The 16,778-nt window shown below is 42.0% G+C and overlaps 1 protein-coding gene across 1 annotated transcript in view; it reads left to right on the plus strand.

The window, feature by feature from the left end:
* LOC146831595 (voltage-gated potassium channel regulatory subunit KCNG2-like) overlaps window positions 1-16,778 on the plus strand; it is a 1,031,696-nt gene that overhangs the window by 556,487 nt on the left and 458,431 nt on the right. The window contains exon 3 of the mRNA XM_085605941.1: window positions 7,827-8,692. Within this exon, the coding sequence (XP_085462067.1) occupies window positions 7,934-8,692 (759 nt within the window). The 5' untranslated portion in view covers window positions 7,827-7,933. The remainder of the gene's footprint in view (window positions 1-7,826; window positions 8,693-16,778) is intronic.

The raw sequence follows: 16,778 nt of genomic DNA on the forward strand, positions 1-16,778 counted from the left end.
AATGGCTTGCGGAATGCCCTGAGTCACTTTCTCGTAAATCTGCCCCTGTATGCGTATGAGGTACGTATATTGCGTTTTCTGGCTTAATGACATATATGTTACGAAAATATTTAATGCAACACAAAAATAGCCCAAAGGCAGGGACACACTTTGTAATAAGCTTGTTTTATATATAAAAAGGTCACAATGAAAGCAAAGAGAAAATTACGTAGAACAAAATAAAAGAATTCCCCAAACCCTACACTAAGCACTCAGAAAGAAACCAACCACAGACCAGTAGCTGTTTGCCACGTCTAAACTAATCTGTCAGCCATTTTTGGAACAGCGAAATTTTAAATGTACAGGCACACCTAAAGAACAGCTTAAAGAACAGCAGAAAGGGGGCAAGCTGTAAATCCTCCAAAAGAGCCTTTCAAAGACGTGGACGAGAGAGCTGTAAGGCTTAAGTGCATGTTTTTGCTTTCCTCCTTAACAGCTTATTCCGAATGAGGGATTGAGTGCTGTGCAGAGTATATTGGCCTCCTGAGAACTTCAGCTTCTGTCATGACTCAATCACTCTGCTGCAATTACACACAACATTGAACTCCTGAAGTGCTGCCAATGGAAACCATCGGAGCCCCTGAATAGGTGGGTATGCTGGATTCCAACGTACCCATGAGAATGAAAAACTGCTTTCAGATGTGGCGGTGCAGTCTGGGGAAGCCCCACCAGAAGCACATTCTCAGCAGCCATATTTGGGGGCATATTATCAAGCCCATTATCACTGCTTTAGCGGCCGTTTTCGCCCAAAGAGCGGCGATAATGGCATCGCACTATTAGCAAGAACACGCTAGCGCGTGTTTCCTTGTCTCAGCACCGGTTTTCCTTACGCCGTGCATCGCATCTCTAATGAGATGCAAAGTAGGCGTTCCCAAGAAAAACATTACAAATCTCGCTATCTGTCCTTCGCGGTATTTACAAGCGCGTCCAGGATACCCATAGCGATATTAAAAGCCACGCTAACTGCGGTAATCGCCGGTATTTTTCGTCTGATAAATTCCTGACTTCACTATCTTTTACATGGGAGGTGGATTGTACAGCTAAATCCACATCTCCCTATTACTAAGGACTCCCCTATCACTGCAGATTTATCGCTGGATTCACAGCGATAAACCTGCATTTTACAGCTATCGCCGGATTTGTCATCGCCGTGGAGATAAGCATTGTAAATAACGCGATATCTCGGCGATGAAATCCGGCGATAGCCGGCGCTAATCAAAATCACGCTAAGCGAGCTCGGCGATATTTATCGCTGCTCGTTGATGATATGCCCCTTGGAGAGTAACAAATGTGTATCATAGCAAAAAATGATTTTTTTAATTCTAAGAAAACACACTTTTAGGATACCTGACTGTACTCATTTTGAAGTACATGATGTAAAGCTTGCCTGCAGAGGAAGAACAAACACAAAGAATTTGGAGGAATTCAACAAATGAGAAGAAACACCATTGAGAGCATGCAATCAGGACTGAACTATGGAGGAAAGATTGGCATGTAAAAAACAAGAGTAAAAATATCTTGAATTAAGTTTTAGATGGAATGGTGATATCCACTCTCCCAATTAGTCAAAATCTACTCCAATTTACACATCGATAAAATTGCATATCACTTCCATATTGTTGGTTGAGATGTCACCTTCCGACTTTCGTTCTCTCTGCAACTCAACAGGCATGAAAGAAAAAATTAATCCCTGAGCATTGCTCGTGACACTAGCATGGGGACAGATCTAGATGGTTTGATTTTAACACAATGGGCCTGACCTAACTGGAAAAATTGAAATGTATGGAATTATGAAACATGGTCGTGCACCATTATCATAGGGCTATTGAGGTAGTGTGGTAAAGCAGTAATTGTCTGGAGAGAAAAAATTAGATCAGAGGAGTCAAGATTGAGTTACTCAATAGTGGAGCCACTTTTCATTCCAAAAGGGAAACATAATCTTTTATTTCTAAAGAATTTATAATATGGGTAGTGTACTGCATTGTACGGTTAATCAGATCCTTTCAATCAATCAGGTGTTTGTTAAGCGCGACTACTCACCCGTAAGGGTCTCAAGGCGCTGGGGGGTGTAGGGGTCGCAGGTTCCAGTCCATCAAGGAGGGGGTCTGTTGAAGAGCCAGGTTTTGAGGTTTCTTGTGAAGATGGGGAGCGATGTTGTCTGTCTGAGGTGGAGCGGAAGGAGAAGGAGCGGCCTCCCGATCTGGTCTTTCTGGTGCAGGGGACCACGGCGTAGGAGAGCTGGGCTAATCGTAGGGTCCTTTGGGGTGCATGGAATTTGAGTCGGCAGTTCAGGTATGCTGGTCCGGTGTCGTGGAGGGCCTTGTGAGCGTGGGTTAGCATCTTGAAGGTGACTCTAGCTTCAATGGGGAGCCAGTGGAGTGTGCGCAGGTGCTGGGAGATGTGACAGTGTCTTGGCAGGTTGAGGACCAGTCTTGCGGCGGCGTTTTGGATGTTCTGTAGTTTGCGGGTGAGGTTTTTGTTTATTCCGGCATAGAGTGTGTTGCCGTAGTCGAGCCTGCTGGTGACCAGGGCAGATCTCGGGGAATAATCGCTCAGGCAGGGTGTCAGTATTATGAAGCAAGCTATTGCCAATGGAGGAATATTAATTGAAAAAAATTGAGAGAATAGGTATTTAAAAACAATTCAGAAGCTGGTGGATAAGTTGACATTATATTTGGCTGGATATTATCAGCTAAATGAACGAAAAACTGTGGGACGGCACATTTCATCGTTCTGTTTAACTTGCATGCTGTAGTAGCTTTAACAGCTACTTCAGGCTGTACGGCCAGGCAAAAACGGTGCCCTGATCCTGAGTCCAACATGCCACCTCTTGTTTGGTCTGGAACCCAAGAAACACAAGAAACACATTGCTCCTTCCATGTTTTCCATGCACCTTGTTTCAGGCTAGAGAAATAATTCTGAATACATTTCAAGTCCCCTGATTTGATCAACTTGAAGGGTTTCCACAGTGAGCCTCATAAACTGGATATAACCTCCTGTTCAGACTAGTACTCTAAGGTCACCACCTTTAGTCCAGATGTGAGACTTAAATGTTGGCGTTCATCTAAGAGTGACCCTGTCTTTGCAGTTTTATACTTTAGTCATCAAGACCGGCTTGCGATCGTAGGTTCGTGAGAGAAATCAAAATCTGTACCTTTCATCTTTCTCTCACAAACTATCCTCTGCCTCTGACTTCTTTCATAATAGATTCAGTTCAGAGAGGCTGAAGATAATTTGATGGCAAATTGCTTCCATATAACAGCCCTACCCGTTCAAGAATATGTAACCCCGCTGGTTTGGCATCTAGGTAACTAAATACTTGGATTACTACGGTTCGATTAGCAGTCCTCTATGGTGGTCCACTTACACAAAATAACAGAACATCTCACTCAAGCAGTATAGATTATGTCGCTCATCTGCTAATATTTGCCAATGGCCAATCTTGTGTGGGTTGACATCTACCAAATTGTAGGACAGGTATCAGCAAAAGGCAATTTTTTCTTCTCTTTACTCACGTTGGACAGCGGGCTGAGCCTGGATTGTTGGTTTTATCCTTTACATCACAAATCCACAAGGCAGCCTATTGTTTTATTCCAGCGCCAAGCACTCTACATGACCTTTCTGCTATCCCTTGTGAGATATTCATACTAAATCTCCAGCAGGGGCCATAAGTGTGTCGCTCTTTAACACAGCTCCATCATCTGTTATTACTGGATCAGGAACACATCTCGGGCCGTATTATGGATAGGGCGCCCTTTCCCTGTTTGCACCATGAGGCACATTGAAACAGGTGCGCTGAGTGCGAAATGGAAAGGTGAGCCCTAATAAAAAGAATACGCTGCCCCCAGGGCAGCTGCGAACTCGCAGTGCCCTGGGCGCAGTGCTTTCAAACTAAAAAAACAGAGCTCTGTGTTTCACTGTGCAGGTGATAACCCACCTGCACTTTTAAGAGGAGAGAGAGAACCCCCTGCAAGGGGGTTCAGTGAGTGCCTTAACCTGCCTGCAAGGGGATGTCTGGGGGGTCCATAGGACCCCCTTTCCTTCCTCCAGAGGGCTGCCAACAGGGGGTGACACCTTTTAGGTGGCACACTGTCAGTGCGCCTCTTGACAGCTTCTTTGCCTTTGCACCCTAGTCTATAATATGATGTAGGTGCAGAGGCAAAGGGATTCCCTAATTTACATTAGGCCACACCCTCAGGCAAATGAGGGAACACCCTCTAGTGATAACGCTGGCATATATGTGCGCCAGCGCTATCCGTATTACAGAAGGGACTGCCCAAGTTTCTGCGGCTTCTTCTGTAATACCAAAGTGCCCCACTTGCACACAAAGTGGGCGCTAACACCCGTTGCGCCCCCCGGGGCACTTCCATATTACGGCCCCTGATGTTTTATCACTCCGTGATATTTTAAGCTGGTAAGTTCTAGGTCAAGCCAAAAACTCAGAAAGCATAAAGGCAAGGTGGCAGAAAAACTAGTAGGATATTTCTGCTCAACAAAAACATGAACATTGTCTTCCTGTAACCTCAGTGTCAGGTATTTTCATAGGTTTATTTGGAAGTATCCATCAAACAAATTTCAAGCACTTCAGGGCCTATTAAAAGATTTTCACTAATTCAGTTCCGTGTTCAACTTCCTCAACCAAATGCATGTAGCTTGGAGATATCTTGTTTTTCAAGAGTCGATTTCACCCCACCTAATTCTTTAAAAAAAAATCCTCTAAACATATTTAGCGATGCTCTTACCTTTTATCTGGCGTATTATACCCCTTTTTACTCTATGACATGCAATTGTGCCATCTGTGTTTATTAAAACCACTCTTTTCATCAGACTTTGGCTGAGCCTAAAAGCATGTGACTTTCATCACTAGCCTTTAGGAGCAGGGCTTCATCAAAGTACCATCATGGTACTTTGATGCCAAACTACTCTAGATAGGCTGAAAACGATACACAGTGTCCAAAGGGAACAAAGTCCTGGAGAGCAATGATTTCCATTTTTTGTACACCAAAATATATATATGGGGAGAAGTAACACCCTAGAGTCAGTGGCGACTGGTGACATTTGAAAGTAGTGGTGTGTACAAGTTAGGGATGACTTTTATGTCGCACGCGAGCGTAGTGAGCACGCTTGACTGACAGAAAGAGGGGTTTGGATGGTTTTCACCCAAGAACATATTGAAAAAAAGACTGTCAAATAATGCATTTAAGTGAGAAAGCAAAAAGTTTTCTGACGCAATTGTTAATATGTTGCTTTGAAATATTTAAACACATTAAAAGCTGCCCAATATCTTATTGCATTAAATATGTTTCACAATTAATGTAGTGTGCAAATTGCACAGTGCAACAGTTTCAGGCCCTTTAAAGTGTGTATTTGCCCAATGTCTTGCACTGAATGTGGCATCGACTTTGGAAGAAAATGCTCTATCAGGCACCAACATATGATTGCTGCAATCAGTCATATAGAAATATCTGCAGACAGTGCTTTAGTTGGGATGAAAAAAGGTAGGGTCTCTATAAGGAGCATGGCTTAAACATGTAAACTTAAGGTCTGTGATTCCCATTGCGTGCCGTCCTACTGCTATTTTAATTTCACTCTGAGCTTTCTGTTATTGCATCCATATATGCAATGCATCATCTGACATATCTCTAAAACCAGACAGGACTATTGATTTTGTCAATTGTTGTTAGCTTTTTAAGATATGCGAGCAGCACCAGTGATTTTGTTGTAAATAATTAACATTGTGTTTCCTTTCTTAAATTGTAAGACTGTGAATTAAATATTACTGAGGCCTGTAGAAGCAGTATTAGTCCTCAGTTATGTGCACTTTATGTTAGATGGGTATGCCCTTTTCTCTTTCTACACCTTGTCCATCTGCATATCTTACACCTCATCTCTTTCCTGTTTCGTATCCTCTTTTCACTCTGTCTGGATGCACTTCCTCACATCCTCTTCACTTCACCGCCCCCAAACATACAATGCACTTACTCAAATGTAAGCACTGCATTTTTTTTACTTTCGCCTTGTCAATATTTTGAAATCTGTGTACCTCCATCACACAAATTTACACAAAATGTCAATTACAACTGGAATATGTGACTATTGCTGTGTGGTCTGTAAAGAGGCCAACCCACTGACAGACACTATGAGAAACTTGTATTGCCTTCAGTCTTAGCTCCAGAGCTCTCAATCGTGGCCCATTATAAACACATGGAGCAAATCAGTTTAGAGTATGCACTAAACAAGAGTAATAAGAGGCACATACAGGAACACAGTATCCTAGAATAAATAGCAAACACTTTTTGGAATGAAAGATTAAGTAAAATATGATCTGAATCATTGACATGCATTTTAAACAGGATCTAAATCACTGACATGCATAACGTTAAGGTTTTTAGGTTAAAATTAAATCTGGAAAAGTTTAACATTTACTTACACCAATGTAATAGCATTTGTGACAGTCACTGGTTACACACCCTCGGCTTACTACCTCTTGCCCAGTCCACAACGTCAAACTGTGGCTTCAAGCATGGGTTCCATGAGCCAACTAACCTAACCAATCCAGGCTCTGCTCTCATGCTGTTTATAAAAGTAATCGACATGAGAGAAGCACTAGAATTGGTTGGAGCAGGCTAGCCCAGCACTCCTTATGAGACTTGGGGCATGTGTCGTGATGTACCTGGCTACCTAACACAGCTCGTGTTGGAGAGGACTGAAGTGTGCTTGTTGGATTTGGTCTTTGCACAATAGCCGGCCAATTGGACAAGAGCACTTCAATATTTAGGCTTAGTCATCCCTGCTGCCATCCAGCAGGAATGGCCCCGCACTCACACTTGGGCTGGACCTGCGCAGGCTGTATAATAAAATGGTAATAAAATAATTTTATAATCATTTTGTTTATGTTTGCTGTGCTCACAGTGGGGCGGGGGGCAAACTCTTCCACCCTACAGAGGGGCTGCCGCTGCCTAGAGCAGAAGTCTTGTGCAACTCCACAATCTTCAAAGTTAGCTCCTCGCTTCAACCTATGCTCTCTAGGTTCCCACTTAAAAAAGGGCATGCCACAGGTAAGATTATAGTCACAATTGGAAAAGAAATACTTCAAAAGTTGCATAATAGTTTTGTCTGTGAGCAAAGTTCCAACTCTTGACTGATCCATTTAACTGAAATGAGTTTTCCCTGACATTCTACATGTGGTGTCTGAAGAGGAAAGGTAAATTTCTCAGTAAACATGCTAAGAATGAGTGGGCGGTAAGCGTAAGCATGTCACTGACCCAAGAAGTTATCATCTAACAAGTACTTAATTTGTGGCAGTGTCTGCAGTTCATGAGCACCAGCACGCATATCAATGACCGGGGCGGATTTTCTAAATATCAGACTCAAGGTCTTATTTAATATTTGGCAGATGGGCTGGTCCATCAAAACGAGGAGGATATCCAATCTATCATATGGCAGGTCCCATGGCCTACAGTTCATGTTTAATACAACGGACTGGACATTCACCACATTTGTGACAAAGTATTCTGTCTGCCAAACTTTAAGTAAGGACCTTAGTTCCATAGAAAGAGATAGAAAGGCTTTCTTGTGGTGAGTCCATACTGAGTGTTGTACCATGGTACTGGTATGAATCATATGTCGGGCTTCCATAATGTCAGTAACAATGTCAGGTATTCTAAGTATGTCCTGGTAGTGCCCATGCTAACTACATTAGGATCTGTAGTGTGGAAGAAGATAACATCTGTAAATGTATGATATTTAAATGTCTTTACTTAGTAACACCTCTTTTTCTTTTTCAGATGTAGCTGTTTTTTAACAAGAGTTGCTTCACCTAGTGGGATATAGTTCCAACACCCTGCTAACTGCATTTTCTCGCAAAAGTCGCCTGTTTTAATGTAAAGACCCGATGTATTCAGAAATGGCATTGCTCGCAGGGAAAGCAGATCCAGACTTCACTGGCTTTCGGTTTAAAAACCTTGAAGACTTATGCGAGGTAGAGACAAAGAAGGGACTGTTCTACAAGAATGCTAAGCTCCTCCTTCCGGGGGAGGACAAGTGCTACAGAGGGCATCTGGAAGACCGCACCAGGTATGTTATCATCAACGTGGGGGGCATCAAGTACAGGATTCCATGGACCACCCTGGAGGACTGCCCTTTGACAAGACTTGTCAAACTTAAATCTTGTAACAACTATGACGAGATCATGGACATCTGTGATGACTATGACATTAGCTGCAATGAGTTCTTTTTTGACCGCAACCCTTGTGCCTTCAGAACTATCATGTCATTTATGGCAGCTGGAAAATTAAGGATACTCCGGGAAATGTGTGCTCTCTCCTTCCAAGATGAACTGGTGTACTGGGGGATTGAGGAGGAGCACCTTGAGTGGTGCTGCCTCCGAAAGCTGCGGCAGAAGGAAGAGGAGATGGCAGAGGCGAGGATGTATGAGGGGGAATTTTGTATCATTAAGGATGATTCGCAAAGTGCCTTGCAGGACAGCAGTCGTCTGGATCAGTGCATGAAAAGGCTCAGGGATATGGTAGAGAACCCACACTCAGGGATCCCTGGGAAGATTTTCGCCTGCCTCTCAGTATCTTTTGTGGCCATCACTGCAGTCAGTCTCTGCATCAGCACCATGCCAGATCTGAGGGAAGAAGAAGATCGGGTGAGTGCTTTCAGTGGTAGCTCTACGTGCATGCTTAAAGTTTGACAAAATCATAAAAAAAGAAAGGACACAAATGAAAAAAAAAACTCAAGAAAAAAAGAAAGTAAGAACTGTAAGGTAAAAAATGAAAACAGTAGGTATGTGCAACAGCCATGGTTCAGTAGCAGACCCATTTATTGGATGCCAGTAGAGCAGAATTTCAACCCATTGTTTACCTCTTCTGAAATCATTAATGATGCTCTGGTGGAAATTCACAGTCCACTAGTGATCCAGGTTTATGATTTAGACATCTGAAAAGGTTAAGCAAAAGGACCTAGGAAGGTTCAGATGAGGTTCAGTAGTTGACTGCAAGACGTACCATGGGCACAACTCAAAATGGGCTGAGATTGCATAATCCAGTCCTTCAAAGACTGCTCATTGCATGTGAGCATCACGGTCTTTAAGAAACATTCCCTTTCTTCTAGTGAGTGTCTGTTAAAAAGTGCACCACTCCAACCGGGCATAAGAAAAACCAAGTTGAGTGTGAAACACCTTGGCCTGTGATCAGGCATGGCCGGTACAGGTAAGAGCAGCAGAGCGGGGGCGGGCGGGGGGGCACGGGGGGGAGTCGACAGACGACAAGATAGGGGAAAAAACACTTACCTTGCTCTTGCCGCATCGCCGACTCAGCGAAGCGGCGAGCACAAGGCAAGTGTTTTTAAAAAAAAAAATTATTTAATTATCCCTATCTCATCATCTGTCGACTGCACAGGGCCCCATCTTTACATCCAGCTCGGGGGGCCCATCATTAAACGTTATGCCACTGGAACCAAAATAGAACCCTGGAGTATGCAATAGGGCACAGAATCAGTTGCAAGAGCCACCATCATTAAGATTATCCAAGTACCATTGAGAGCACAGTTTGTGAAATGATTATTTAGTACCCATCAATATTTATTTGTAAAGGGTATATACGAACCAGGTGATATTGCTTTTCTGTACCCCATATCAGCTTTTTAAAGGTGTGAGGAACCTCAGGACAGTAGGAGGAGGGAGGGGAGGTACAGCCAAGGCAGTTATGAGAGCTAAGACACAATGAAATGAATATTGGATTATATAGTTGAATAAGGAGACAGAACATATTAATGAGAGTATCAACCATGCGGGGGTAAATGCAAGACCAGAGGGTGGAGGGAGAGGTCGTGCAAAAGGCCCTTAATTAGGAAATTATTGATCAGATACTTTTTGTGAAATATTTACAGCGGAAAACAGTGATTGAGTTCTGCTTTTGAAAGACATAGGGTTTATTGAAAGTTTGGCAACTGTGGAACATCTGAAAAAAATCTATAGACTTTCCTTGCTTCCTATTTAGAGTGTATACGTTGTGTCTGACTCTAAACAACCGCGACAATTGCAAATTGCGTAGCAAACCTAAAGGTGGATAAAGCAATGGGACTAGATGGCATCAGTGCTTAATTTGTTAAAGTGTAAATGCCGGTACCCATAAGCCTGTGGCCGGTGCTATTGAATGTCAGCATGGCGATTAACCAGGCTGGCTAGTCATGATTATCCCATGCATGTTTAATCCTCCACCACTCCTTGTCCCTTTAGTTCACTTTGGCGGGTATTGTTTATCCATGCTCACTGCTTTGTCATGTTTTTTCCGTCTTTCTCTTTCTTCTTCTATTAGTCTAGTGTGTTTTTCTCTCTCTTGCTCTGGGTCAAAGTCTGATGAGGAAAAATAAGTACCGCTCCTCAAAAATAAGTGCCAGTCCTCAAAAATAAGTGCCAGTCCTCAAAAATAAGTGCTGGTCCTCAAAAATAAGTGCCAGTCCTCAAAAATGGGTGCCGGTGGGCTCCACCTGAAAACCTCAGCTCAAATTAGGCACTGGATGGCATGAGCCTATGAATTCTGTGAACGCTTATAGTTAGTGGTGGATGAGGCGGCTTCATCGACATCCATGTTTAATAACTCCTTATATACAGCAAGAGTGGAATAGGACTGCAGAAAGCACGTTCAAGTTCTGCAACACAAAAAGGGAAGCAGAGAGAAATCTGGTACATGGTAATCAATATGCTTGAGTTCTAGGATGCCTCATGACATTGATTATACTAATGGGAGATACCTGGGGCCCTTTTCAAAGAACCACTATCCTCTATTTTAAATAAACATATACATTTTCAGATTTTCTTCAATTGTACATATGCCACTAGCCTCACAATACTGGTCAAAATGTAAACTGCAATGTCCTCACAGCACTCTACGAACGAACAAGTTATTGTTGTGGTGGGCACCGTCGTGGCATTGACTGGCCCATGTGGGTAAACCATAGGCACATCTTAGTATTAATTGGCCTATGTAGGGGACACCCGAGACGCCTCTTTGCGTCAATTGCCTCACGGGGACACCTTCAGTCTAAAAAAAGTCATATTTCCCCGGTTTGGTAACCTATGCGGATAACTATGCAAACCACATGATCACAAATGTTATATGCTTTTTAAACCTCTTTGGGAACTTTTGATTTATGTTAGCAGAGAAAAATAAATATTTATATAGCTATGGAGGTCTATTTGGACCTTAGTTCAATAATTAAGTAAACATTTGGTAAACTGTGGAATTCAAAATAGAAGTACTTCGTAAACCTACAGTAAGCTTAAAATGACAAAAAGCAGCAAACATTTAATTGACAGGAATAGGGTGTATTTCTGAATGTTTGCAAAAGTAATTTACACTTAAATCTTAATTAATAGTCTATTTGAAACACATGGCTTAATTGCTGTAAAACATGAAATTCATACAAAATGTATTTGTTTTTTATGGTTTACAAAACATAGATAACATTTGTGAAAACTTGTATCGGATATGATCAGAAACATGTACAAAGTTGCCAAGAGATGGTTGACAAAAGGATTACATAAAAGTTCACTTCTCCTTAAAATGTCTAAACACCATGTGCCTGATTCACAAAAGTAATCTGAGACAAAATCCTAACTTTACGACTTTTGGTATTCACAAAGGGCATTTAGGAATAGTGACCTAACTTTACTACTCCTAAATGCCCTTTGTGAATACCGAAATTCGTAAAGTTAGGATTTTGTCTCAGATTACTTTTGTGAATCGGGCCCCATGTTCGGAAAGGTTTTTCAATGTCATTTAAATTGTCGAAAAGGTTTTAGTGTCATTCAAAAATTCATTGTAAATCCTTAAAACCATACCTTTAATATGATTTACAAAGAAGCAAACTTTAATGAATCAAATGTTTTCATATAGTTTGTATCCTCGAAATCAGTGTACAAACATAATGTACACTCAATAAAAATGCATCTAAACATTAAGTCACAAAAGGTTTGCAACATCATTCTAAATTTAGTAAAGGCAGGGCTGTCAAAAGGGTCACACATTTGAGAGCCTTTTAAACTACTGTTACATAGTGTGAGACACATCATGGCACTAAGAAGGAAATATAGAAATGCCTGGGGCACCTTGTGGCACTGGCTGGTCCTATGGGGGATTGTGCAACTAAATATCGACCCTAAGACAGTGGCGGAACAATAGCCCCCACGGTGCATGGGGCAACGATCTCCAGGGGGCCTCCTTCGACACTGTGCACAGTGGAGGTGGCTGTGAGCTACTGACAGGGTCCGGAGCGTGGGGGGGCCTCCATGTACCTTGCATGGTGGCCCCCTCAAGTTTCATTATGCCCCTGCCCTCACAATATCGTGGTAGAAGAAAACAAGGACATAATATCAAGGGACAAAATATTGAAAGGTGAAATAGCATCGGGGACGATGCTTGCTGCAGAGGGGTTTAGGACTTCAAGGCCCAGCATTCTCTGCTGACTGGGGGCAGAGGAAGAGCTTTCTTGCTTTACAAAGAGCACTCTGATACCTACGGCATGGGACATTGCTTGCTGCAGAGGGGTTTAGGACTTCAAGACCCAGCATTGCCTGTCAATTGAGGGCAGAGGAGAAGTTTTCTCACGCTACAAAGATCGCTCTGAAACCCACTGTGCATAACGCCGCTTGCTGCAGAGGGGTTTAGGACTTCAAGGCCCAGCATTCCCTGTTGACTGGGGCAGAGGAGGAGTTATCTCTCACTACCAAGAGCACTTTGACACCTGTGATTAAACATGTTGACCTTATTTTCAAGAACCTGAGGTCCATTGTTTCCTTTTATATTTTCTTATCCCTGATTTTAACCTTGGCATGGGATTTTGTTTCTGAACTACAAAGTCTGTCAGTTAATAACCCATAGCCAACTTTAACTTCACATTCTAATCTACCTCTCTCTCTTCTGAGTGAGACATAGGGCAACACTCAACTATTTACATTTTTGAGCAGATCGAGTAAAAGATCTCTGCCAAAGAGTCCCTTCATTGGAGCCCAATGGGCATAGCAGCACCCACCAAGCAAGACTCACAGCCCGATGGTGAAGCATTCCACTTCGGTGAGTCAGGGCTTGTGCATCCTAAAAAGGATGCCCTTTAAGTCAGACCTGTAGTACTGATCCAGCGCAAAAACCCTAGCAACATGGAAACAACCTGTACCGATATCCTCCCGGCGTCACAGACCTGATGTCACACTAACTCATTCACACATGCAGTCATTGGTGGGGCCCATAACACCAACACTCACATGTTACTTCCACACTGGTCTGCACACACAGGAGGGATGAGTGATTCAAGCGCCGGACATGTGGGGGAAACACCTTATAACCTATAGGGAAGGAAAAGTAATCTACAAAATATACATTAACACCCTTTTGCCTACAGATCCTTAATCCTAAAACATCAAGGCACTCCTCCCACTTTGGTCAATGGACCAAATTAGTTGGATTGGTTGATGGTGATTTAGAACCAGCTAAAACACATTTTAAGACTTCAGAATCTATCTCTTAAATGAAACTCGCAACTCATGAATTCTCGTTAATCAATAATTGTTTATCTAAAATTTCATAATGATCTAAATTCGCATTTGTCTCGTCAAAATTTAGAAAGTTTTATATCAAATTTTTAGTAAATCGCAGAACATCATATTTACCTAATCTGGCTATTTGGAGTCCTCTAATTCATTGGCTCTGCATCATTTTGTCATAAATCGTCTGAAAGCAAGCCAAAGCTCAAAGTTCTTTGCTCCAGCGCCAGTTCATTGAAATGACGTTCGTTCACGGAGCACGGTGTCGGGGAAGAGGACTAGGAAGAAATTGACCTGACATTACTAGAAGGTAATCGAAGAATACCAGGGCTCGCGAGAAGACGCAAGTTTATTGAGGAGCCTGATACCGAGGAGTGGGGCCGTAGTAGAAGCCCTCCAGCATTTTAAAGTGTGAGACCGGGTTGATTCGGATGAATCCACAGATTATATCCCCGTCCTGAGGAAGCCATAAAGAAAGTGGAGGCTGAAACGCGAACGCGTCGACACATAGATGAAGGAGGAGTCCACCTATGTTTGGAATTAATACATGAGTTTGTTGGCATTACAAATTAAGATGGAGTACTAATATCCTTGTTTTGCCTATAGGACGACCTTCAAATGTATCACTAGGAGTGAGAAGTGTAAATTTTTATGAAATATATTTTTAGGGGAAAGGATTTTGGATTGAGTTACTCTACACATGAGTATGTATATATGTATTGTTTCGTAAATTAATTTTTGGTATTTGTTTAATGAATGTGTGTAGTTTTGTGTACCATTCGTTTTGATGCTCACCGATGGATATTTGTGCCTGTATAAAATAATTATCAAAATTTGCCATAACAAATAGGCTTTTTGCCAAGGTAATTAATAAACTCTTGTGCAAAAAAACTAAAAATGATCTATCCCTCTATACCATTTGTCTATATATTCTAGATGTTTCTATGCCCAGGTATAGGAGGGTCATTTGGGCATCCCCCTGATTGTTTTGTTCAAAGTTCTTTGCTCAGCACGCTACAGTCCCAAAGATCGGCAAAGGACCAGAGACGTGCAAGCATATATCATTGCCCGTAGATTTAGGAAAAGTTCGCAGTCATCAGGTGATCGGGCAGCATCCGGACCTTCAAGGATTCAGGAGAACGCAACGTAATGTAGCGCAAAATAGGAAGCAAAAGGCGATGCGACAACGTGGATTCCTCTCTATTCTACTACCCCCTTTTATAATACATAGAAGTAAAGATGATACAATTTAATAATTTAGGACAGTCGTGATTGGCTGGTTGAGATCGTCCGATGTCAGCTTTAAGTTTTCAGTTCAGTTCGAGGGGTGAGGTCATGAGTTAGACCAAAAGTCGGCTTGTTCCGGTTTATTGTAAGGTTTATTGTTCTCTGGTTTTGGCTGACGTCCCATGCTACATCCATGACTGGGGACATTTGGTACAGAGGTCGCGACGAGGTTTAGGAGATTTCTTTGCTCCTGCACAGCTCACTCCGCGCCTCGTGGAACAGTGGCCACTTTGTCGTGTGGTGTCAGCGGCCATCTTGGATTTAGGCCCAAATGCTAACTTAAGCGAAACAAACACAAAGGAGTAATTAATACATAGAAACAATACATCTAATGTTAACCCCTTACTAATCCCTTTATGTGCTTGTTTTTATCATCTAGCATATAGCAACATTTAAAGCCATTATATTCACCTTTTCGGTCCTCCTCTTGGGCAACATACAAAAGCAACATATATCATGCAGTATTTTAATTACCACATATACTACTGTTAATATGCGTACAGATTTTATTCATAAAGGTTATTTTAGCCATGCAAATGCAAATCCCATGTGTAATTTTAATATTAATAATGTTGGTTAATAAACATGCAAACTCGTTTAATAATATTATAGTTAATAGATTATTTAATTAGTATTTTCATGCAGACTAGAGGAGGTATACAAAATTTTGCACTAACCGCTCCATCAGTACCAACACCAGTAATGTGTTGATTTACTAAAGAAACAGCACACTCATTCTGTGTGAAATTAGTAAGGAAGGGAGGTGTTTGCTGGACCTAGATAATTCCCCTCATACCTCTTCTATTTGGTTTTTGATTCAATTGAACAGTGCCTGAATTTACATCTGACTAATTGGCAAATATACCATAGGTAGGCACTGCCCTTTATCTAGTCTTTATGAACTTATCTTGTGCTTTCAACAAGATGACCTGTACAAAACTTTGGTTGCTTTTGCTTGACTTTGGGCCGGATGCTACATTGGTGTATTTTTATCAGCTTTGAATAAAGATTTTTCTGCTAGTATTAGATTTGGTCCTAATGGAGAGCTTTCAGAGAGTTTTAAACTTCGACACAGAGTACAAAAGGGTTTCATCCGCACGCCACTTTCATTTGCTTTATATATAAACAAGCTTAGTCATCCTTTACTAGCCAGGGCGAACCCTTGGTTAATTTGGTCCCTACTCCATTTCTCCTATATACGACGATGCTGTCTTACTAGCCCGTACTCAAAATTCATTATGGAAATTAGGACTTTTTAAAAAATTGTATAAATTCGTTTTTTATTGGAATCAAGTATGATATATAGACAATGATCACCAAAACCACATACATTAGTACTGTTACAGCGAGTGCATGTTCGAGAGGGAACAGGTATGGAAGCAGAACTTCAGTTATGTTATTTACATTTCCAACATGCAGGCATTGTGCAACTGCTTTGTCTCTAGTCAACTGGGGTTCGCATATCCCGCCCCTATATACATTCCATCTATCCGAGACCTGTGACCATTTATTGGGGCAGCCTCTGGCAACATATACCGCTTTCTCTGTGTCCATGCACCAGTCCATGTCATTGCTCCAGTCCACTGTACTTGGCGGTTCTTGGGCCTTCCATAATCTTACAATGTTGCGTTTTGCCACCATCATTCCCAGAGTGACCCACAGGCGCTCCTTGGAGGTCAGGTCAGTCGGCCCCCAGGCATTCAGGAGAGCCAGCTTTATGTTATCATCAAACCTCTGACCCAGTTGGGCTTTTTCAATATTCATGTTTAATTTGGAACCTCAATATAGATGACAACAGACTCGAAAGAATTTAAAATTTTCCGTATTTCGGTTTGTGTTTGAAGTGGAGAAGTGTGGCTCAATGGTTAGAGCAGCAGACCCTGATGCAGAGATCTGGCCCGGGACC

This window comes from Triturus cristatus, chromosome 5_1 (genome assembly GCF_964204655.1).
Source record: "Triturus cristatus chromosome 5_1, aTriCri1.1, whole genome shotgun sequence".
NCBI lineage: Eukaryota > Metazoa > Chordata > Amphibia > Caudata > Salamandridae > Triturus > Triturus cristatus.